Consider the following 26,529-nt stretch of genomic DNA (forward strand, 5'->3'; position numbering starts at 1 on the left):
TGTTCTTAACTTCCACACTGCAGGGAAATCTACTGTCCATACAAGTTAAAAAAAAAAAAAAACACACCCAAAAAGAAATGAGACCTAAGAAAACCCTCGCTCTCTTGCCTTGTGTACTACTCCAGGAACAAAAAGAGAGGTTGGGTCTACAGGCAGAACTATCCATTCTTTCTTCAAGAGCCAACAGCCTCCTAAGAAGAGGGAACTCATAGAAAAATATAAAATTCCATATCAAGTGTGGCACTCAGAATTAAAAAGAAGCAGCAGTTGGCACTGTATGTCACTAAGAAAGGCAGAAATACCCTCCCAGGTTTATCCCTCCAATTTCCACAGTGGATCAATACAAGGCTGAATGCCAAAAACTGGATTCCTTCTCTAAATTTTAATTCTGTGTCTGGATACCCAAATAGCAAAAGTAGTATTTTACAGCAGCAATCATGTAGCTTGTCAACTTCTCTGCCAAGCTCTGCCAGCTGAAGTGCCGTTTACCAGATCACTTGACGCCTACACTAATTTTTTTAACTCACTTACTATTCAGTAACTCCAATGATAATACCTGAGCTCTTCTGTGAGGGCTCCTAACAAATCCTTTCCCACAAGACAGTTCACAGCACTCTGCTCTGGCTACCTTTGCTGGTTTCCAACATTGTTTCTTGTCACACATGAAGGTCTTCCTAAACCACATGACATTTTTAAACTTGACTACCATTTTCATCCGCAACCTGAATGATGAGAGAGAACATACCCTGACAATTTTCATTCTATCCAGACTGGCAGGGTTTCCACTGAGAGGGACCTCTGCAGCCTAGAGAACCGAACTCATAGAAACCTTATAAAATTCAGCAACAGCAAACAGAAAATCCAGTGCTTGGTATGAAACAAAACCAACAGTACAGGCTAGATACTAACTGATTGAAACCAGCCTTGCAGCAAAACTTCAGGGGCCCAGATGGATGGTAAGTTGAATGCAAGTCAGCAGTCTGCTCTTGCAGCAATGAAAACCAAACATGCACTGGTTTGTGCTAGCAATAGCACAGCCAGTAAGTTAAGGAAAGTTACTATTACCATCAATTCAGCTCTCACAAGACTGAACCTGAGCTCCAGAGTACAAGACAGACAGCACCATACTGAGGCTAGTCCAGTGGAGGGCCAAGACTAGAGAGGAGCTGGAGCACATGACATACAAGGAGAAGTTGAGGACATCATCTTAGTTCCATTTTAAGAGAACGCAGGGAACCACCTAATATCTGTTTTCAACTATCTAACAGATAAAGCAAAGACAGAACCAGACCCTTCTTGGGGATGTTCAGCAAAAGGCCAAGGGACAGCCAACACCAGATGTAACAGGCAAAAATCTGGTAACACAGAGAGAAATGATTTCACAACAAAAGTGGTGAAACACTAGAACACATGGCTCAGATTCTGTGGAATCTCCTTGCCTGTAGTATTCAAAACGTGACCAGGACAATGCTCTGTGCAGCCATCTCTAACTTAAAACTTTGATCTAGAGGACTGGAGGTCCCTTCTAACCTAAATTATTCCATGACTTCTATTTGGCAAATAGAAGACGAACATCTAAAGAAGCTTTTTGACCAGGATCTCTCATAATATACAATTACTCATGTGTAAAAATAGTTACTGAATTTTTTAAAAATAGTATAATGCAAACACATACTTTCTGTATCTTTATTTTTATACAAAATATAGATTCCTCAGCAAGCCATTCTACAAAGTATCATTTTAAAGAGGCAAGGCAAACACTTTTCTGAGGTAGTTAAAATACCGTAGGAATACTTTACACCTGATGCTGAAAAACATAAGTGAAAGCCAACAGAACAATCATTAGAAAAATCTGAAGTAATGTAGAACCTAAGCTGTACAAAGGGAAAAAAACACCCACTTGCTCCTCTGCTACAAGTAAAGGATGTGTTGATTCTTCACCGACAGAGGGGAGGCGTGCACTGCCAACAGAAGGATGTCTGCTGGAAGGGTGTGATGAAGCATCTCCAAAAGATGGGTATCTGGGGTAGCCGTTGGGTAAACTTTGTGCATTGAATCCAGGAGCTGATTCAATTAGAAAACAGCCAAAACCGTATTAAAATAGAACATCTTACTGTATATGAATAAGATACTTTATATCTTAAGTTTAATTTTCAAAAGAGAAAGTAAAATATGTAAAACAATATTAAATATTTACAAAGCTCAATTTTGCTTGGAAGAAGGAAAACAGAATAGCATCCCAGTATTTACGAGAGCACATTTATGAAGCAACCACTGAAACCTACTGGATGTATTACACACCCAGTAAACTCCCTCCAACTTTTTTTTTCCCCATTAACATCTCTCCCTGACAAACAGACTCCTTTACCTAAGCTTCCATTTCTCTGAAATCATCAATAAACTGGAATTCCTAGTTTCAAATATCAAGCCATCTGCCCGAGATTTCAAAAATACCAGAAAATTTTAGGTAAACACTTCACTCATCCATTCATCTACTCAGAGCAAAAGAAAGATTCCAAACCAACTGCACATGTGATTTAAACAGTAATTTTTTCCCCTAATAAAAAGTTTGAAGCACTGCCCAACATTAAAATTTCTCTGAAATGCTACAGGTAAAGCATGTTGACATATCATAAAGCAATTCAATAGGTGTATACATAAGTGTTCTTACACAACAACTAAGTTCCCAAAACTTATTTCTTGAAGATAATCCTCAGCAAGTACCTCAAGAGGTAATTAGCCTCTTAGCTTTAAATTAGCCTTCTTTTTAATTACTTAAAGATTAAATTCAAATCAAATGGTATTTTCAGCTAAGTAGCACATTACATTCAGGTATGTCATCCCATAGTAGAACCATACTTACTGGTAGGTGTTCGAGGGGTTCTTGGTACTTCCAACTCAGTTTGATGATTATTCCTTTCTACTACTGGTTCTTCTACCACATTTATGCTATTATTCTGCATTATCTCTTGTAACATGTTAAACAGCTCTTCTGCCCGGGCGCACTTAAAGGCAAAGATTCCTATAAATACATTAAAAAAAAATATATATCAAAGTCCTGTAACTCAGAAACATACCTTACAATATAGATAACTTTCAAAAAGTGGAACTGGAATCCACATAATGAATACCTGTTAAAGAAGCAAAAGTGTTATGAAATTTTTATTGCACCAAAACACACAAAATTACTGTGACAACCTTAGAAGTGGTTATCTAATAGAAGAATAAAGTTCCCATGCACCAAAAGTTAAATTAGAACAGAAAACTAAGTTTTCTGTCAGGAGCAAAACTAAGTTTTGAGCACTAAATGAGGGAAAAAAAACAAGTTGTTTTTTTTTTTTTAGCTAATAAAAAGGATACCTGTTAAATAAATATATATTTAAAAAGCATTAAATGAAACTATGGTGGTGCTACAAAGTTGTATTTTCTAAATCAGATTTCTATTAAACTACCATAAGAATAAGATACCTGCACAACAGAAAAGGGTTTAAACACTGGATACAAGTTTAGTTTCTTTAAGAAGACTAAAATGAAAAGCTAGTAAGACAAACTGTGTGAAACAGACAGTAACAAACTAATTGCTTTAGGCTAAAGGATAGACACAGAACACAAAGTTAGCAGCAATACCATGTATTTTGCGTGTGTATTGTGCCACTTTGCCTTTGAACAGCAGGGAGTGTCCCAACTTACCCTCACCAGCAAAGTCGCAGCTTTGGATTATTCTTCCATTGAAAGCATGAAGTTAAAGTTGACATGCTTGTTAAACGTGGGTGCAGGTGCTCATTTTTTAAAGTGAGTATTACAATCTTTAAACACTCTTTACTGAAAACTACGTACCTATATAGCCACTTCTGTAAGTGCAGTTATGTGAATATGCTGGCAATTACAATTCCTCATATATTTATTTACAGATGCAGAGCTGTGACAGATCAGAACCACCAGAAATGCTTCACGTGGCAGAAGTTCACACAACCCCAGCTGGGAATACACCAAATGGGCTACAAGGAATGATGCTTAGCTATAAACATGCAGCTGCTGCACTGATTAAGCTTCATGTTTGCAACACTGCACCTATAGAACTTCTACTACTATATGTACCTGACCCCTAATCCAGCCATGTAAAATAGTCCACATTTAATATTCTGTATATTTCTGAACATTCACACTGGATATTTCAATCTTAATGGACAAAACCCAGATTTTTAAAAAAATCTAGGTTCACAAACTTTAAAAGCTCCCAGTATGTTTCTGAGAAATTCAGCTGCCTTTAAATACATTCATATGTGATCTGTCACACAACATGGTGACATACCAACTTCTCCAGGTTCTATATCCTGAATTATCTGTTAGATGTGCTCCCAAGACATGTCTGCAAAGTTTGTAATACCTAGAACAAACTCAGTGTTTCACCATCATTGCTTCTCACAACTTAACAATAGAAATAACTTGATATTAAAGGAAAAACAGAAACAAGAATACTGACTAATGTAAGAAGTTGCTGGGCAGTATTCAGGGAATTCTCAAATGAAAAACTTCTTGGTCATCCCATTAAGTGAAGTTTTGCAACTGTGCCCACAAAACCCACTGTAGGTCTCAGGAACAATGTTCCATTGCAAAAGGGCAGCAAAGAACATTTTCTGCCAGATTTCTTTTTTCCCAATATTCACAGTATTTTAGTATTACATAAGGAAGGCAAGAAACAAAAGAGGGAGGAAAGGCTTGCTGCTTACACAGCCTGCTTAATCTTGTTTATATAAAAAAAAAGGATAAATTAGAAGGAAAGTGGGGACGTCAATTAGACTTGGTGTAAGATTTTGCAGAATTGCTAATAGACTATAGAGAACAACCTTCAAATTAGTATTTCAATTAAGTATTAGTAGTATCTGTTTTCAATATTCGGAAGAAACAGTAAATTCAACTGCAAAACCCATTAAAGTGATCTTCAAAACAAAGTTTATTACTTTAAGAATTAGGAAAGTTTAGTTTAGTATGGAGTATACTTCAGTGTTTGAAAATATCTCCATTTCTCATTAGGAGATGAACTGAGAGTGCCTTTTAAACTCATGTTAAAAAAAAAATACTTGTTTTCCTTTACCTCTGCTTGTACAATTAATATTGACTATATTTATATATTATCCAATTCTTCCATCTTTGACTTTTTAACACTGAAATTAAAAAACAAAACCTGTGATTTCTCAATGTCTAAAATTATTGATAAGAACATTGGTAAATGCCAAAAATCCAGAAGAACATTGGAACTTAACCTCACAACATACGAATACATAAGAATTCCAGCCACACACGGCTATTTCACAGTAGGAAGATGCAAAAAAAGGCTGAGAGCTCCACAGAAACAGCTGTTCCCTCAGGGTCTGCTGCAGGGGGAAGAGAGAAACACCTGAATATTCTCAGAGGAAGCCAACCTTGGCCAAGGCACGCATGGTCTTGGTACTGGAAAGGTAATCATCTTTTCTGATGAAAGCCACTCAAAAAATAACTAAGCATAGCTGAAGTATACACATCTCATACAAAAACGTCAAAATTTGAGAATTATGTCATTGATATTAATGAAAGTGGTATTTGCTTTAAGAAGAGGATGAAATACAAGTGCATTACTGAAGACAATAATAAGTTGGGGACATCCTGTTCATATCAGTGACCCAGGCTTTTAAAACCTTAAAAAAATATAATTCATTGAACTCTGAGGGGATTCCTCCACAGTTTCAGATTCTACTGCCTCCCCCTGAAAGTCAAGTCAACCTCTGAGGCAGGAGAATTTCCCTGTCAAAAGCACCTCCTGAGTTGACCAAAAGAATACTCACACAGAAGCTTGAAGTCCTCCAGACCTACAAATGCCAAAAAATATGTGCAACTCAAATCCTCATTCTACCAGAAGACCATTCCTCATAAGGTAATTTTTTTCCAGAAACCACATTCACATATAGAACTATAGCCTTTTTAACTCTTGCCAAAGGACTGGCAAAATCTTCCAACATCAAATAAATTTCCAAAACACTTCATATACAACATTTCCACATACCTTGTCCAGTTTGACACCTTCGACCACTTTCAAAAGAGAAAAGATTTGAGTCATAGCCATAGCGACGGAGACAGAGGTAGTGCCATTTTACAGAGTCCCTTTTACGGGTGTACAAAACTAGTTCTGTATCTGTAAGTTCCATTATGCCAGAACCCAGTTCATTACCATCATCATCCACATTAATAACCTATAAAATAGAAATTAAAAAGCATTAGGTAATTACTCTTTTGAGAAACAACACCATTTTTAATATTTAATGCCTGGCTGGTAGATTCCATCTGTGCTATCATATTAGTTAAAATCCTTGAAGTAAATGTTTAAAAAAAACAAAAAAAGAACTCAAGAAACTAGTTTCTGTGCCACCCTAACCCAGAATTTAAAAATTTAAATAATACTTATTTAAAAACAATACAAATGAGACTGCCTAACATTACTGTAAAATCTGATGAAAAATTTAGAGTAGAAGAGATTTGTAAGTTAAATATTTTTTTTAACTGGCTTTATGTACATATTCTAATATTCCCACATGGATAAGGCATACCTCAGATAACGGAATCTTTCAGAGCCCCATTTCTAAAAAAAAAAAAATTATTTGCTTTGTCATATAACCCCACTTACAGTTGGGAAAAGGAATGAGAAAGGGTAAGTGGCTCCAAGATAAAGCTTCCTTCACATACATGTATAGCCTTGCACTGTGCTGAATCACCCGACAGATCTAGACATTCTGCTGCCTTTTCAAAGTCAACAAATAATTCAAATACCTTATAGTTATCTTGTGTGAAAAGATGTGTATAAAGCTAAACTCTTGCTCTTTCTGCTTTTAAGCCAGTTTTGAGGTCATCTGCACCCTTTATAGAATTTGGACAATATATATTGCCCCTCTATTTCACCTCACAATGCTGCTTTTAGTAGGATTCTTACTTAATCAATAAAAAAATCTACCAAAAAAACTTCCCTACGGAATTAATGTTACTCCTTAAAAAATACATTTTCAACTTGAAATCTAGTCAATTGAAAAGAATTAGGAATCTGCCTGTGAGGCTTATGCCCATTTTCATCATTTTGCAGATTACATTCTTTTATCTCTCCCTCCCCGCCCCCCGCTAAACAAACAATAGAGAAATTCTACAAGGAGAAAAATAGGAACTAGTTACACAAAATGATGCATAAAGAGCAAGAAAACAGAAAAATATTTTATCCTTCAGCTTTCTTAACTGATAGTATTAAACATTTCCAGAAATTCACATGGCTTTAAAGCTCATTTCATTGTTGCCCTAAGGCAATGCATGAATCAATTTTCACTATGGAAGCATTACATTCCTTTGTCAACTCACAGAGACAGTCTGGAGCACAGAAGCAAACCTGACTTGTGTGACCTATGCAAAGGTATGTTGACTTACAGTCACTGACTTCAGCTGCTTCATGCTTAGCGTGTCAAGCACATGAACGAGTGTTTGCAGGCTTATAAATTCCAGAGATTTTTGAGACAAAAGGGCACTTAGAAATAAAATTTCTCCACATAAAGGACAAAAGTTTTCAAAATGTGTAACCAGTAGCGACCCTCAAGTCAAATCAGCAGTCCTAAAATTTTCTATTGATGACCCCACATTCAGGTTCATAATCACACTTCTCCAAAAGCTATTTATTCCCTTATACTAAGGACTCCTTTCCTAACATAACCTTCTATAAACTTCCATAGGCAACACCACTTACTTGGGCTCAACTACCTGAAATGGAGATGGATGAAAATCACAGGGCTTCTTCTCTTTCCTGAAGATCAAAACTGCCCTAAAAGGCCTACCCTGTCTTCCTGTTGAGAAGAGAAGGTTTCTCAAAGGTGCAAGAGAAACCTGTAGCCACAGGCGCCTGCAACTCTGCAGTGTTTCAACTGTTCAGAAATTTGCACTCTCTTTTCATTACTTGTTTTTCTAATCACAGACCTAGTCTGTAAGAAAACAACAAAATAGTTAACAGCACATCACACCAGCTGCATACCTTAAATTTGTTTCGGTGGTTATCTGGGACAGTTTCTTTATCTGGACAGCTACAACAGCTACCCATGACTTCTTTAGAAGACCATCTGATCTCTAAAGGGGGGAAAAAAGACCAACCAACAAAATGATCATTTAGTTGAAGTAAAAATGAAGTAACATCAACAAACAACCCAATGCAAATTACTCTGACATACAATTATTCATGATGAATCTTCCAGTCACATTTGATAAAAAGTCAACGTAGATGCTGCAAATATGATAGTTAACTTGGATTTGACAGTAAGGAGTGGCAACACTGAGCTGTTAAAAGTCCTACCAATAACTCAACTTGAGGTTACTACCAAACAGACTCTTTTGATTTGTCACCTTAATTCCCATAGTAGCAGCTTGGGAGAAAACTAAATCCAACCACTTATTGTGTGAGATTTTCATTTCCTAAGCCAAGCTTTTTACACAAGGCAGCTATCTGGATCCCAGTTCCATCTAAATAAGCACTCCCTGGCTCAGGAACACAGCGCTAGAGACACCCCTAGAAGCCCTGGGCTGTAGCAGGTTACCATGCACAAGCAACACAAAAAGCCCATATAGCAACCCTGAAAGGCTGCCCTGGCTTTGGCAGCTCCAGGGTGGAGGGGTTCCAGGCCTGCAGACAGCCCTGTGCTGGCAGCCACGCAGTGAGGCTCTGTGCTTCCAATTTTGAGTATTTCCAATATAGCAGTGTATATCAAACTATCTATTCAAAGACAAGGGAAGGAAAAAAAACCCATATTCAACACAAATGTCTTAAAACTTGGAGTTTCATTATTTCTGTACAGTTCCATTTGGATTGCATTATATGTTCATTTTTAAACAGTAATATACTCAAGTAACACTGAACAGCATGGCTAAAGTAATGAAACAAAAGATCACCTTGATTTTTTTTTTTTGTATTTTCATTTAAAGATTTCTCTGTGTGTGGCAAAATTTTCACAAAACAGTTTAATAAAATGTTCACAGAATGAAGTCTCATAACTTGCTTTTTCATCCTCTACCAACATAAAAAGGGGTTAAGTCTCACATTTCTTAAATACAAGAAAGTCTGACAAAAGAAAACCCATTCACATTATTTTTATATTGGATAAGAACTAAAATTTCCATGACACAAATGAAAAATGGGACAAAATCCTGGAAGAGAGCTATTAAGTCAACAAGAGATACAACACTAGAAATCAAGAAGAAAGAAGACAGTATGGACTGGTAAGTTTTCCTGACTAGAGGGAAAAAAAAATCCAATGTCATCATCTTAAGAAAACCATGACTTGGTTTCTAGACAGGCATTTGTATTAGCATGCAGCAGTAGTGTCCATGTAGCTCTTTAGTCTGTTAAGGGATAAGATGCAAAGAATATAATGAAGAGCAGCTAACTCTTCCACTTTTTTTCATCAGAAAAGCCATTCAAAAGAGATACTCCTACTCTAGAGACTGTATAAATCAGCCCCCAAGAATTCCCTGCAGAGGTAACAACACTGCTCCAATTAATCCAGTCATAAAGAGGCAAAATACCAGACACCTAATCAAAATCATGGATCCTTTAATGTCATTTCTGGCCGTAACATGAAAACATGCATTACATTAATAAATATTTTTTCCCCAACTCAAAATCAAACTGGGCATTGTTCGTTTGCTTCTACTGCTGCAGAGAGAAGCTATGCTAGACAAAACTATTTTTTTTTTTTGCATTGTGAAGTTTTGAAATTTTTATAGTAGTAGCAGCAGTAGTTGTAATAGTAATAGTTCTTCCTCTTCTGTTTAGAAAGGGAGATACAGGTGATAACACCTGATCCTGGTTTCCTACCCTGGCACCCCTCAATGTCAGGGTAATGTTCAGATGATGTTCTTGTCAGCCTGCTACCGCTGTGCTATTTAGCCTGAGAATCCCCTGCTATGAAGAGCAACAGATGACAATAGCCTCAACGCAGATTAACAGTGAATACTCTGGTCCATACAACATAGTTGCATGTACCTCGAGCAGCCTTCAGGCACAAATGCATGCACTTAATAAAGCCCAGACTCAGACCTCCTCAAATGTTTTTTGTAGTGCAAACAGAACTACATAGCTGCATGCTTTCTATGCATGAAATAACTGACAAAGCATGAAATAACTGACCAAGTCTGTAGAATACAGGTGCCTGCTTCTTAAAAAAAAACTTTAAAAACAACCCCAGAACTTCAAATGCAAAGCACTTTGGAGACAAAAAAATCACTAGAGTTGCAAGAAAAAAGCTGTAGTATATGAAGATGTTTGAAGCACAGCCTCTGTATCTCAGGAAAAACAAAGAAAGGGTATGTAATCAATAATCATACAAGCTTGTTATTTTGTCTCAAGTATGCTCTAACACTAATAATTCAGAAAAAACAAGAATTGAAATGCTGCTTCAAAGGAGAGATGTGAACCAAGGCTATCAGGAAGAAATTAAACAGCTAGGGAACTGGCAGAATTAAAAATCACTCACCTAGATTTGGCCATTAATATTCCCAGCCTCTGCTGCAGCATCAGGGCTTCTGTCATACTCAAAGTGTCATGCTGTCTTGTTACAGAACTAATCATTGGACCTAGAACTAAAAGGGTAAATAAAAAAATGCCAGTTGGTAAACTAACAAAAATACATGCTTTTGTTTATAACTATTTTGTGAGTATTACATCAAGCAAGGTCTTCATGATGTTTTAGATAAGACTGACCTCTGAGTTGCCCTGGCATTTCAATGCCATGAAAATAATCTGGCATTCCTTTCTGCAATGTAGCCTGTCACACTGGGGACTCCATTCATTCTCCACTCACTGCGTACCCAGTTCAGTGTGGAAATGACAGATGTGAAGCTCCCGTTATTCCCAGTGCATAGCAACCCAACCCAAACCAAACCACAGCAGACAAACAGAACATGTACAACTCACTCTATTTAACTCCCTCCTGCTTATCCTACTGAACATACACAAATGCTGAGTTATATGGCTAACACATCACCCTTTCTTTGCTTCCCCCATGATTCTTGCTCCATGACATTAACCATAAATTGCTTGCTGTTACTTACCCCCCCACCCGGATTATTCTCAAACTAGCTATCCAATCACATGTAACACTTAAAGCTAACTGCTGCTTCCATCATGCTAACAGCTGTTCTCTCTTTGTCAAATTGCCAAGCAAGCACTTGATGCTTCCTTTGATGCTGCTTATTAAACTCAATAGATGGGCTAATTTCTCAGAATAATACTTTATTATTATGTGTATGCAAACTTCTTTGAGACCACTGCAGCTTGGCTTATAAAATTTTTGCTGCAATTCTTTGTATTCATCAGCTGTCCACTGTCTTGCCCCTAGATTAAAATCTTCTTGGCAAACCAAAGCACTCTGCATTTCTGCATAATATCACGTGCAATGTAGTCCTAATTTCATCCCAGGTCCTAGGGATGATTGTATCAGTTGCAGAACCCTCTTACTTGTGAGGGGATTGTGGAAGAGATTACCAGAAATTCAACACTGGCAAATGCAAAAATAACAGTCCTAGCCAAGGAGCTCATCTGTTAGGAAAGATCAGTCACATAGTCATGCAATCCAAAGGAAACTCTAGCTGGACAGCTATCATAAAGCAAACAAAACATAACTGTTTGGAAAGACTTAAAAGTGCCAAACCAAAAATACAATTCTACTGCATTAATCCATAGTGTACCCACAGATGTAGTAATGTATGCCATCAGGCCTCCCCTGTCAAAAAAGAATAAAAGCAGAAATATGCTACTTAGACAACTCAGGCTGAAAAAAGGAGCACACAGAGCAGAAAAAAATAGTACAGAATTATAGGTGACAAAGAGAAGATAAATAAAGCACAAGTATTTTCCAAATGCAACCATTAGGGAACAGCAGTTGACATTATTAAGGGGGTTCAAACACATAAAAGTTCTTTTTTGCACATGATCTGTAGCTAAGCTTTGTGATCTACAATGAGTTCCAAAATGTTAAAGATTCAGAAAGTAAATTGGACAAATGCAAGCTCCACAAAGAACTTTTAAACTCAAGGATGTAATATCTTGCTCAAAAAGTCTCTAAGGTGCAGATACTTAGAAGGGTCTTAAGGAATGATCATAACATGTTCCTTCTTACTATTCTCTTCCCTATATATTTACCATTGGCTCTCAGAATATACTATTTACTGTCAGAAAAAACATACTGGACAAACTGACACTTCAAGTGTGACCCAATAAAGCCATTCGGATTAACATATATGGATGATATCAACTCAGCATAGATTTGTGAACGCTCTGCCATAAGACTTTAAAAAAAGGAAATAATTAATAACTTATACTTAACTTGAAACTAAACCCTAGATTTCATAAAGGTACCAAAAGGTAAACTTACTGAACTGCTTGACAGAGATGTACTTTTGCATACAGTTGTGCACCTATCCCTCTGCAAGGTCAAGATTTGGTTATGGGATGACCCTACCCAATTCTAGCTGGTATTATTAAACAGTGATTTTGGTCAGGTTAGACCAAAATCTGGCTTAGCATACCAAACCAGCTAGCAGAGAGTCTGGCAAGTGCCAGAACCAGCTGGGGACAGAATCACAGCCTTAGTCACATCCACCTAGTGTTCAGAAAAATTAGTCACTTTACTAACTACTGGGATTGAAGTTTACCAAATTCCTTGCTAAAATTTTCAGAACAGGCAAATGGAAAGAGGGAGCAGAAAACCTGACCTACCCACTTGGATGAATCTTAGGAGGTAGTCATTAGAAAAATAATTAAAATAAAAATGTTCATAGGCAAGCTATTCTAATGCAGGTATGTTTGCACTGGTCTTTACCTTGGTATTTTTCTAGCAGAGTTTTAAACTTTATACATGGTTTGTCTACCTAAAGCAGAGTAGCCTATTTCAGTTACCTAAGAATGATTCTTAAACAATCTAAACAGAATTTTATAATGGATTAAAGAAAGCACACAAACCTGCAGCACTTAACTTCTTTTAAATGTAAAGCAATAACAAAATTCTCCAAACAGTTGATTCCAATCACAAGTTGGCTGTTTATTCAGTTCGGGACTTTTTAAAATTTTCCCAGATTGCAAAATATTTACCCAAACTTAAACATACAAGAAGAAGTAGACATTTACACAGTCACAACCCTAAGTTATGTCTACAATGTCAGATTTAGTAGCTGTGACTTCCCATTCACAAAGCATTAGTGGTGGTTGGGTGCAGTCCTGCAAGGAGGGGGAAAGGGATGGAAGGTATCTTCTGCTTGTTCCTAACACATTCATTACTGCATTGCAAGGTAAAAATCCCAGGCAAGACAAACCAGGACCAACACTCATCTAAACCTTGTTAATGGGAGTGAAAGGTAGGAACTGCTGTAACTTGACTAGGATTTATTACTTGGCTTTGTGAAGTGAAATGTGGCTCTTTCCCTCACTAATTAAGCAGGGCCAACAAGTTATGCTAATCTCTCAGAAGTCGAGGAAGACAAGGCATCAGTGTAAACAAGAGTGGATACTTTAATAAAAACAACACAGTCAAAAGCTTGCAGATATTCTAACATTTGCAATTCTGCAGTCTCTCCAGGCTGGGAATGATGAGAACAAGGCATGTATACCCCTGGCACAAGAAAGGCCACACAGACATGCTGCTATCCGACTCCTCATTTGCTGGTAGTGACCCCATTCAAATCAGCTCATGGTTGCAAAGCTGATCTAAAAGCTGGAGATATTTTCCATACACACAAATTCCTCTCACAAACCTCCTAAAAATCAGGGAGAGAAGAAACCCCAAATCATAGCACACCTCAGAAGAGGCAGGGAGAAGCAAGGGTGCCTTGTCTGTTAACCCATCTTTTGCACAGTCTTTTCAAACGAAAAACTGGCCTTCCAAACCACTAGCTTGCCACAGTGCTAGGTCCTCTGCTATATCTTTCCATTTAGTGTGTAAGAAACAGAGTCCAAACATTGGTTGTCTAAACTGCATCTAAACTAGACACTAGGAGTAAATATCACAAATAATGTACTAGACAACTGAACACACTGAAAGAGGCAAAACTAACTTGGATAACTTCCTCTCAAAGTTCAAAATTCCTGGCCCTCAAGAATTTGGATGTTTACAATTTCTAGAAGGATTCAGAGAAGTATCCCCAATTTAGTATTACGGTGACCATCAGTACACCTGCCCATCCTGCAATCTCACACACAAATAGGAAATACTTACAGAAATCTCAGCCAAATCCCCACAGATACATTATAACCCATTTTTTCATCTCAGTTTCTGAGCACTTGTCAATGGCTTTTCTACAGCAGGTGATAATTTCACCTGGAAAGTGTTCCCTCAGAGATTAAATTGAAACTGAGAGTATAAATCTGAACATTTCAGGTTATACATAGAAAATTTCTAAGTAACTCATTACACCCTCTCCTCATTAACCAGAGTAGTCACTACAGCAAAGTAGCTTTCAGCTTACCACACAAAAGAAATGTATGGAAGTGTAAGACAGCAGACAAATAAGAAAAACCAATTTAGCATGTAAGAAAAATGTTATTTAGTAAGACAATGACTGTTTTATTGGCATGTTATTAATTTCAGAATATAGGTGAAGGATGCTGAATGGTACTGCAGTCAGTCTTCTGAATTTTGCTGGTAGCTGAAAACTGCCCATTTCACAACTGGCTAATGCAACAGATTAAATGGATAACCTCTGTACCTAATGTGATATATCCTAGGTCTTTAGAGTTGTGATGTAATCCATGCTGGCAAATTCTACATGATTTAAGAATCCTGGTATCCTACTCAGACTTAAAATAACCTATACTTTGACCTTCTGTTTATTTTGGCTAGCATATCTTCACTGCCATGAAGCTGAGTTTTTCAATTGGAAAACAAAATGTTTCTGGTACACAGGACTCCTACGTACCAGACCTCACACGCACATAAGAGATGAAGCACCAAAATAAAACTAATAATTACTGAGTGTGGCCTTAAAATCCAAGAGCCTTATTTCCCCAATGGTCAAAAAAAGGACTTCTTTGCTTTATAATTACCAAAAGGGAAAAAGTAAAATTTGTACATCAGCAAAGACTGATTTGAATGTTTGGAATCACAAGAGACAAAAGAGGTGCCAAAGCTGGAATGTTCTCCCATGGAAACACAGGGCTTTAATGGCATGTGAGTGTTCAGAAGAACAGGGAGAAACCCCATGAGAAATACAGCAAAAGAAGCACAAAATGTTCTCTTTGCCTGCCCATGTCTGCCACCATCATTCAAATCTACTCATCTTCTTTCAGGTGTTCTGGAAGGCTCTTGCCTCGCAGAGTCTGACAAACAACAACATAACAACAATTCACACCCAAGAAGAAAACGCATTTTGGGAAGAAGGCGCTTTAATAGTAAAGCAAACTGAACTAGGGTCAGACATAGTCCTTGCCCTTCATCCACTTGGCAACAATTACTAAGAAAATTAATACTGAAGGTGCCTCAATACCTTAGATGGATGAAAAAAGCAGTACTAACAAACCATAGCAGAGTTAAAAACTACAATGAAGGAGATCCAAGAAGAAACTAAACATGCTGAGAAACAGTTTGGTGCCGCTGGCTGCAGTTAGGGAAAACAAAGTACTAAGGGTTGAGGTGAAGCTGCAGAATCTAGTTTATAACTTTGCTTATGCTAACAGGTGCAGTTTTCACTCAATATTTTTATTAAATGAGCATGTTGTCAGACTTATGATGAAAACACAGCAATAAATGTACACCCCTTTTCTCTCTTTAGCCCTTTCCAAAGGGAAAAACAAAAACAAAACAACAAAACTGACATAACCCAAGCTAAACTGTAAAAGCTTTCTGGCTCCAATGAAAACAAAATTATTGCAACCACACACCAGCTTGAGCAGACCAGCTTGCCATTTCAGTGCAGTGCCCTCAGAGCCTCTTTGAACACACCCTGAGGAGGCTGATGCAGAATCACACCAGAACTCGCCCTCTCAGCAGCATTCCTTTGCCGGCACCTTCTGCTGCTGCCAACTGCCTGCTCCTCAAACTCACAGGAGACTTTCTTTTTTTCTTACTCCTGCTTTTTAACACTCAGATCACCTCACAATTTGACCTGTCTGTCTGTACATGTTTCCATATATTTGGATTCAAATGAACAACAACTTTTTATTTCATATTTATTAGTGCCATATAAAAATAGCCAATATCATTTAACAAAACTAAAATGGAATAAAATTAAACATAAGGAAAAGCAAACTTGGAGCCTTGTTGTTTTTTAAATTCAGAACTAGCAACTGATCTTGAAGATTCATTATGCCAACAGTATGCTACTATTAAATTAATTCTTTACAGTTTTCCTTAGAAGTGATCATTTCAGCAAAATGCTCAAATTTAGGTGAGATAGTTAAACATTTGCAGGAACACTGTTCAACAGTAATTCCTTAAAAAAACACATGCTCATTCTGACAGAAAAGCTTTTATATTCACCACAATTACCGCAGAAGTGAAGATCAAAGACCAGGTCAAGTAGCTGAGCTAAGATGAGCAGAGAGAGAACTGCAGCAGGCAGCAATGTTGTGCCAACCCTAAATACTTCATGGCATTTAAGACCAATTTACATAACACCAATCCTACACCTCTCCACTTTGCTCTGGCATGACATGCTAAGAACTGCATTCCCTTATCCTGACATGCGGTACCCCCAAACTTCAGCCTATCCCAATGCAATATAAAGGGTGATCACTTATTTCATCCAGGTACTAGGTTGGTACAACTGTTCTATTCAACAAGTGCACACAGACACACATACAGCCTTAAACGGAGTTTTAAATTTTCACCTCAGTGCATTTTGAAAACTCCAGGTCTTTAATGAACATGAATCTTGAACAGGAGCACAAACACTGTTTGCTTCACCATCCCCATCAGTCCCTCTGAGGATGTGGGACATCGTTGCTTGCTCTACTCTTTAATCACTCTCCAAAAAATGATCCTCTTACACTAAACTTCCAGAGAAACAAGACTTATGTTTTACTTGGTATCATTTTTAAAACAACTTACACACATGCAAATATTTTCAATTTCTTAGTAAAACAATTTCTCCAGATCCATACCACCATATTGTTTCCTGTGAATGTCGGCCAGATTAACTGCATCCTTTTAACAGAAATAGCAAAACATCAAACTCCAAACCATGACATTAGGTTAAACAAGCAAGCATTATAAATTATTTTATTCTTGGAAAATCTGAATTTCTTTTAAAACATCCTCTAAGAAATAGCATATACTGAAAGCATCATTTTTACACAACAATAAACCAGCAGACATGGGACTGAAGTTTTAAGAGCTGTGCTATAGAAATGCTTTTTGGATACAGGATCAAGGAGTAAGGCAATGAGATGGGAAAATATAGTGGAAGGCTACAATAATTAAGTAATGGGGCCGAGGAAGAAGAGAGAATCTAGCTTAATTCTTGAAAAGGAAGCCTGACTTTAAATTGTTTAAATAGTGAGTCAGTTCTCCAATATTTAACCACAAATGCCTTGTACAACTTGAGGCCTGCAGCTCTTGCCAAGTTTTCAAAGCCAGTAAAGTACCAAATCTTGTCGTTAAGTAAATGGCATTGAGTCTATATTTTGCAATATTTTAATATTTGAAATATTGTTTGTTCAAACATTTCAGGAAGGGTTACGTTCTGCTTTTATGTTTTTGACATGTTTTACACACAATTTTCTAATAGATTAATAGAAACTACTCTGGAAAGCCTACAAGGTCTTTCTTACTGAAATATTAAGCAGATTCAGTAAGAAGTTACCAAAACTGAGACCATTCCACTGTGTTTTATTAAAATAAATAAATAAACACAGTTTGTATATCATTTTAGTATGTATTCTCAATATGTGCCCTTCTTCATCTATCCATTGCTTACACTACCAGCAAGTTCTCAGCACTTGGATACAAGGAATCTGGCCTTACCTGAACATCAAGCTTTTATATATGGTTTTTATTTCTTGGAAAACTGACAACCGAATCCTCCCAAGATCTCATTAAAGCTATTAAAAAATAGCTTGACTTCTTTAATTACCATTTTTCCATTTTCCACACAGAACTCTTCTCATCACTTTTGAAAGGCTCACAATTTTCTTAGTTCTGTTTACATATCTCCTCATGTCTTTCTTGCACATTTTTTTCTTCCCACTTTAGGAGACCCTCTAATAATCATTAAAACTTACCTACCCTGTGGCCCCAAATTATTACATAAAAGGGAAAGACTAACAACAGCTAGTTACGCCTCTAAATCAAAACTATGCAGATTGGTCACTGAAGTAAAATCCACAGTTTTAGGGTATCTTTTGTCACCACTGAACTACATCTGCCAAAAAGCAGGTTTAAATTAAATTCATTTTCTTTGTGTTCACAGTGAAGAAGAGAATAAAAACATTTAGTTAATGTGGCTGATTTGCTAAATCATGGTAACTTGATTGCGCAGATGTCTGTCTGTGCTTTGGGCTACAGCAACTCATTCAAATTCTGATTATTAGGATGTGCATGGCAGATTTAAGTAAAACCCAATTATAATCACATTTTTACATCCAAGCAATTATTTTCTCCTTTTCCTTGTTGAATCTCTTACAGTCAATTTTATGTCATTAAACAACTACATCTTTGAGTACTACTTTGTTACTGATTTAACACCCTCCCCATTAGTCTAGTTGATCCATGCCCTAAAAATTACTTTTCTATTTGATATGGAAGCTACTAAAAACTAGTTTGATCTAGCTGTAGGATGGAGAGCAAAGTTTCATTAAGCAAAACAACATTTATTCACAGTCCTCCATAATTAACATACCTAAAAGGTCCACTTCCTTATATTATACTTCCATGTGTTTAAAAAGCTCCATTTAGGGTCTTATAAAATGTGTCCTTCTTGATCACTGCTGAAACACTACAAAAATGTCTATATTAGCCTAGTTCTCTCAATACAGAACCCTACAAAGATTTATTCTCTTGTGGATGATTTACATCATATTTTACAACTGCTGTTCAATGTTAAGATCAGGCACCATTTTGTTCTAACAAAGAATAAATGTACCTTTTAATAAATCCATATTGTCTGCTTTGCATAACTGTCCTTTTGTTATTTTAAAAAGCTATAAAAGTAATATTAGGGGAACATGTATCAATAGAAATGTGGATGTCAGCACGTGCATGTCAATATCCACCAGAACAAGGAGCAGGACAAAGATTAAAGCTTAGCTTGCCCACATAAGGGAGAGCACCATACCCACAGGAGTGCTCCCAGCACCAAGGCCTGATCAGAACAGCCACCAGTGGAAGAGCCTGCAGCCTAACACGAGTTTGCATATTGCTGTGTATATTGTTCCTTTTCCTGTTACCACATCCCCGAAACAGACTACTGACACGTATTTTAACACATAATTCACCGATGCCCCTCCTGTGACTAGTGGAAGCTGAAGATTGAGAAAAGCATACCACAACATCTCATGATGATTAAAACACATAAAAGATCATGCAAAAATCATTTTGACATTAGCAGTTGATAAAGATGCCAGAGATGTCATTAAGATGTTACAGCTTTTTTCTTGTCCCGTGTCACTCACAAGGAATCCTGGCTAAATCACCCAGGCAGAAGTCTGCTGCATAGTAAGCAAGGGGACACAAGACTGCAAGCAAATTAAATCTGTCAGAGAATGCATCTCAGGTAACTTGAAGATCAGAGAAAAAAATATCACTTTGCCCTACCACAGGATCTTGCACTGAATTTTCTTATGCCATTCTTCCTAAAAAGATAAAAATAAAATTAAATCTCTGATCCTTATGGTAAAATAACTTTAATAGAACCATTGGTTTCATTACAAAGTTTGCCTGAGTAACCATTTGCTCACTTTTACTTTTCAACATAATGAATTGTAATATAGGAATGAACATATGGCTTATGCAAATGCAGCCACTATTTAGAATTCCTCAATACCATCAGCTGTGGACCTCATTATTTGCTACTATTTACATAATTAATTTTTTTTCCCCCCCTGGGTCACCTTTTTGAATTTCTATTACCAACTCTATTTCCTAGAAGAGCATGGCCTGGGATGACAGGATTTGAGATGGTGAAAAAAGGGAGGCAAAAAAAAAATCTGATTTTCTTATTTTTGCAAAATTTAACTCTTCCCAAGACATTACTGCAACTTAATCTTCAGGCACTTTACTGACCCATGTATTTAGATTGAAAGACTGTACAGTGATAGTGCCCATTTTGAAGAAAGGATATTTACAACAAAAGGAAGCTTTTCTCACCAGAGAGAAAAAATAAATATATATATACATTAAAAGTGTATATCTATGTTTATATATATATATGTATATGCTTCTGTTTAAACAAGTCCTTCCATAAGATCCTTTCTATTAACAAGTCTGATTAGCTATCATTTAGAAAATAATTTCTGTGGAAGGTTTTTAGGATTAAACTGTTGACTTTGTGTGTCACATGACATTTAGAAGTACTCTTTAGAAGCACATTCTCTTTCTTGTACTGAAATGATCTCCTATTATCATAAGTGGTAGATATTTAAGGATGAAAAACAACCATTTTGCATCTTCATTTTTGTAACGTATGCATGTTTTCTAATCAACAACTATGATGCCAAAATGTGTGCACTACATGCTCTTACAAAGCAGTCATATCCAAGATTTGGATTCATAAGCTGAATAAAGACTGAATAAAGTAGGAGTGATACAACTAGGTTAAAAAAAACAAACAAACAAAACAAAACAAAAAAAAAAAAAAAAAAAAAAAAAAAAAAAAACAAAAACAAAAACAAAAACACTCCCAAGTGAAAGGCCTAAAGAAGTGCCCTGAACTTTCCCAGTGCAGGCACAGTAGCCTTAAGTTTCAGCCTCAGACAAACCTCACACACCTTCTCTTCTCCTTGGCCATGGGGAATTCCAAACACTGCAGAGTGTCAAATATCACCTGAAACACTGTAGCCCTTTAAGCCTCCATACAGATGTTTTGTTTCTCTACAACTGCATTCATCGGTAATCTCTACATAAGAGTTCACGCTGACTATATGTTTCTGTATTATTTTGTGACTCAAATCTTTTGTGCTGCAAATTTCTATAACTTCTAGATAAGAAAGAGGTTGATGTAGTTTAAATACCACACTAAAACTCCAAACACGTTTGCATATGGAAAATAAACTGATTTGATTTATAGCTAGCATGAACAAGCTTGCCCTTGCCCACCCATTTTGTTACCATCTGATGGCTATATTGAATGCACATTTTCTCTCACAAAGAATTAATTCTAGAAACTGCTGAAGATGCCAAAACTCTACCACCATTACTAACCATGACTACATCAAAACAGCACTCACAATACTCTTTGAAAATGCTATCAGTTACACAACAGGGTCTTGTCTTTACCTGGGACTGAAGTCTCCAAAATTTACCCTCCACAGCTACATAGTTTGTGTTTTTTTCCTGATGCACTTCCACAGTGGAAAACATATACATTTGAAGCCAGAGGGCCAGCATGCGTAGAATACACTACATTAATTCTTCGTATTTTTATGACACTTTCATTCACAAATCATTACTTTTAACTGATCACACTGTGATACTGTGTGCCACCTATGCTATTTAATGGATAGTGAAGTAGTACCACTTGGCAGAGCACATTAGCTTTTAAGGTCCAAACAGTAGCTCTGCTGTTAATTTTTTATTATTAAACTTCAAAAAGGCCTTGCAAACAAGAAACCAAAACAAACGGAATACTGAAGCTCTGAAAACCCTGCAGACCTCCATGAGAGTTGTTGATTCTGAGGCAGTATTGGCTAAAGCAGACAAGTTGTCTCCTTTATGAAGAGTCCCTATTCATGACTTAGCCACCATCTCCTAAACCAGCAATCCTCAAAAGGAAGCTCGCAATCTCAAGGTTCATTTCATCTTCCCATCCCTCTTTTTCTCCCCTGCAGTTCAAGCTCTTTGCAGGAGGCAATGGAGAATTGCAATGGGATAAACTGAATTATGTTCCTCCTCCAGCTAATACATCTCTACCTAAATGTATGTAAAATACCATTTATCGCTACTGAGAAATAAAATACAAAATAATAATAAAATCCCTAACCATCTGAATTCCAGATGTCTCAGGTTTTCCTTTCTAGAAATATTTTTTGCATTACCCATCACTTCCAAACAATCAGCAGGTCACTCATAATTGCTCATTGTTTTCCTTGCTTAGCTATTTTTTTTAATCTGGACCAGCTTCCTGATCAGGTTCACCACATGAACACTTAAACATAAGTCAGGGGCTGGCACTGTTTACACCATCAGCACCACAAAGAGAAATGCTCTTTGAAACCATGCCTACAGATACATCTTTGTAGTTACTTATTTCATGTTCCAGGTAAGTAATCAGTCACATCTTACTGTCATTGAAAAGTCACAGAAAACCTGAAAGAAAGGACAGAATAAAGAAGAATTCAGATTTAGGCAGGTTCTTTCAAACAGAATAATTAAAAGAAAGTTATGGTTCTGACCAATCCACGGGACTTGGAGCTTAATTTTAAAGCAGTTGCAACAAGCAAAATGGATACCACTCCAATACAACAATTTTCCAGAAGAGGACAGATAAGTTTAGTTAGATATTTCAATCAGCCAATTTGCTGTTTCAGAGTATTAGAAGTCTGCCCAAAAAGGACACAAAACCCGGTCATTTGCAGATGCTGAAAGTACAGCCCTTTGTGGGTAAAAGCTCTGCAGTCTCTAGCAAACGAGCACCACTTGTTTAAAAGCATGAAATGTAATATGACTTGGCACAAATCCCATTTTAATAACAAGCCCATAAAACTTGCTGGCACTTACTTTGAAAGGAGTGGAAAGAAAACAAAATCTATTCTAATTCACTCAATTCTAAGAACTAGATTCGTATTTTAAATGTAGTATTTATACAAGACGCAACATCTTAAACTAGACTTCAAGTACAGAGGAATGCAAGTTCCTGACTTACTAAGCCCCTTCTAGATTTACTTTCTAGGTGAAAACTCAAAGCAGTAACATATATAAAGTGCTGGTTTCCTTTGTTATATTTCTATACTCCAGCTTATTAGCATTTCTGCAGTGAACTATATATTTTACCAGTTTTTTTTGAAAAAAGGGAAATTGCTTCTTACCACTGTTAATATTCAAAATCCTGTAAAGTAGTTACAGCATATTCTCACTCCCTATAGCACATTTCAACTGCTCAGGGAAGTCCAAGGAATGATACACAAAAAGTCTAAACCAGCTAAACTGAACTACCACTGTCCACAGAAGAGACTGGCTTTTACTAGTTACTGTAAGAAAATACAGTAATTTAAAAGTAGTTTCTGCTGAACACCCTGCCATCTGAGACCCATGTATTTTATTGTGTGAAGAAATGCAGTTATTTTTGAGGTGCTCTTTTGTGTATAAGAAACATGGGATATTACCAGATTTCTGAGCTGTTTTATCTTAAACAAGTTCTAGGATTAGAAGTTACAGTTAATAAATATTTACACACAAAAATTATTGGCTACATAGAAAAAAAAAAGTTTACACTTCATTATGAGAAAACTTGATAGAATGTTTGAAAATGAAAAAACCTTTTAAATCCATTAATTATAAAAAATACCAAATACTTAAATACAGAATAAATACATGGTAATTAATGTCTGCAATAAGATGACAAGAGTGGAGCTTCGATGTCTTGAAGAGATCCAAGATCAAGGTTAAAAAACTTTCTGGAATACATAATTAGGTAGAAAGTTAACATCTTGCAATAAATGGGTGAGATGTAGTGTCTTATCAGAACACAAAGGATTCAAGATACACTCACACATAAGCAACTTATAATAAAGAATAAACACTGGCATGAAAAAAAATCCAACCAAACAAGAAAAAATCCCTTTCTCCAATACTTACCAATTTTCAAAAGCAGTTTCAGGATAAAAACTATATTTGAACTTAGTGCTGAAATATATTCCTGGCAAGAACTAAATTCTAGCATAACACCATGTGACATATTAGACTGACATAAATTTCAGAAGCGATTACTGAGGATCTTAAAAAATGGAATCATGGAAATAAAACCAATAAACACCAACACTTTGAAAGTATGTGGATGTTTGGATAGAAAAATGACAATGTTTGATACGTAGCAAAGCTACAAAGTCTGCAATGTAAACTTTAACATTTCATTAATATAACTATTAATCTTTTATAATTACTTTCTTTGGTATCTTTTATAATGACTTTCACCTATTCATTAAAGGAGAAAATGTCACTGGACTCTCTAAGAGGAGGTTTTCCAACAATTCAGGTAAGATTTTTATATGACAACTGATTCATAAAACATGATTAGTGAACACAGTGCTTGTTCCTTTTCTGTCTACCTCAGTTACTTCTTCCTGTCTTTTCCATAGCATTTAATCTCCTCATGCACCTCTGCTGGCAAACACCCTGAAAATAACAACTGACCCTTTTGTACCAGCTTAGGCGGGTTTAGTAAATCAACAGGGTGATCAGTAATAATCACCACACTGCCACTTATTCCGTCCAGTGAAGACAGCATCAATTGGAGCCAGGTGGCAGGACCTGAGGCAACTAAGGCCAGGACCTTTTGTTTCCAGGACACCGGAAGGAATCTCTGTACAGCTCACTGATGGTCTTTCCTATGTTGTCGAGAGGTTTTTTTTCTGCTACAGTCCTCATCTCAGTTCCTTGCACCCTCTCCTCTCACCTCATCTCAGTTATCTGCCTCTTTCTCCATTTTTTGTTCAGCTCTATCTGAACAAAGCTAGTATCTGGGAATTTGCTACCACCATTGCTGTCAATCTACAATCACTTATATAATATAGTTTTCTTGTTTTGCATGCCTGTCTTATCCGTTTAGACTGTAAAGAACAGTTGGTAACACCTGCTCTAATATTTATATTGCAGCCATCACAGGAGATGTGATTGCAGCTGATCATTACACACAGTGTAACAGACAAAAGCTCTCAAGCCAGCATCAGCTCCTTGGCAGGAACATGTCTACCAGTCAAAACTGGTATCCCCATTTTATGGCACAGCTACCTTGCTTTTGTCTGTTCCCACGCAATGAAAATATTCTGCATCCAAGAACTGGCAATGAGCAGATTCATTTCAATTAAGTTAAAACACTGTTATGCTTATAATACAGTTTAAGTGCCTTGTACTTCATCCTTAATTTGTGTACAAGTTACGAGGGGGTTTCATGTGCAATTCTGCACTTACAGAGATATTACCTGATACTGTACTGCTTATAACCCTTCTAACCCTAAAGTGTGAAGACACCAAACACACATTTGATGGGTACAGGCTTTTAAAAGCGAAAGTGTACAGTTTGTCAGTAAATTTGGCTTAAACAAAGCTTCCTAAGAAACTACAGCTACACCTTATTTACAGTCAGCAGAGTGATGACAAATCTACTTATTTATTTTTATCTTTAAAAACTTTCTCTGCAACAGTTCAAGAGACAAGGGAAGAAAACATAATGGTGGATGACCTTGAAATAAAGAAACTCTCAAGACATGCTGTGCCAATTAGTTTACTTTTCTTACAGAAACTGTGTTCTTAGAGATAATACAACTAGCAAGTCCAAAGGTCCATATTTAGGAAACTCAATCATGTCCTAAATATGAAATATTTTAAATATTACCTATTAATAAAGTATTTAAAATATTTTTTGCAACCGTTTTTAGAGTTTTGATCATGCCTGCTAAGGTAGAAGAGGCACCCTGTCACGAAGTCTCACCCTTCCCTTACAATCTGAAGGCTATATAAAAGAAAGTCTATGTGGCAAAGAGAAAAGGTGAGTGAAGAGAACATGCACCCATCAAACATTCAAAAAACTTTCTGCATGGCAAATGAAGTTGAGCACTAATTAGTATGGATTACACTGTAAATAACCAGTGAGAACTTTAATGAATAAATAGTCTTTAGGATGACCTATTTCTACCAAATACACAAAAATTATCTCATCAATCTGCCCAAGTGATCCAACAAACTTGCAATTTTGGATATAGGCATGTTTTGGAAACACACTGGCAAGTATACTTGACTGGTTCAAAAATCTTTGGTCATTACTTGTATTGAAATATCCATTAATTGCCTACTCATAAAATACACAGAATTGTTCCAGTTAACAGCCTCTAAAGCAAAAAGTTCCATCTTTACCCAAACTACAGAATAAACTAGCAGAAGGACATGATCATTTCTACTCATCAGCATGGTAATACAGATGCAGAGTCTCTGAGCATGTAGTTTCTCTTTTCCAAAGCTTTACTACACACCAAAACCTTGTTACCCAGTGCCACTGATTTTAAGCAGAGCAGATTTTACACGTGGTCTCAACCATAGATAAATCAAGTATTTGCTATCCTAACTCTGAAATAGCTTGTTGGTCTTCATAAAAAGGAACAGCCTCTTTGAGCTTTCTATA

At 36.7% G+C, this 26,529-nt stretch overlaps 1 protein-coding gene across 2 annotated transcripts in view; it reads right to left on the minus strand.

Moving 5' to 3' along the window:
- The window catches only part of FRS2 (fibroblast growth factor receptor substrate 2), a 51,884-nt gene that overhangs the window by 8,197 nt on the left and 17,158 nt on the right, over positions 1-26,529 (minus strand). For both annotated transcript variants that reach the window (XM_053942663.1, XM_053942664.1), the window contains exons 2-6: positions 10,527-10,632; positions 8,036-8,127; positions 6,041-6,227; positions 2,864-3,022; positions 1,901-2,064 (exon numbers count right to left, since the gene is read on the minus strand). In XM_053942663.1, coding sequence (XP_053798638.1) covers positions 1,901-2,064; positions 2,864-3,022; positions 6,041-6,227; positions 8,036-8,101 — 576 coding nt within the window. In that variant the 5' untranslated portion in view covers positions 8,102-8,127; positions 10,527-10,632. The remainder of the gene's footprint in view (positions 1-1,900; positions 2,065-2,863; positions 3,023-6,040; positions 6,228-8,035; positions 8,128-10,526; positions 10,633-26,529) is intronic.

Source organism: Vidua chalybeata, chromosome 5, assembly GCF_026979565.1.
Source record: "Vidua chalybeata isolate OUT-0048 chromosome 5, bVidCha1 merged haplotype, whole genome shotgun sequence".
In the NCBI taxonomy this organism is placed as follows: Eukaryota; Metazoa; Chordata; class Aves; order Passeriformes; family Viduidae; genus Vidua; species Vidua chalybeata.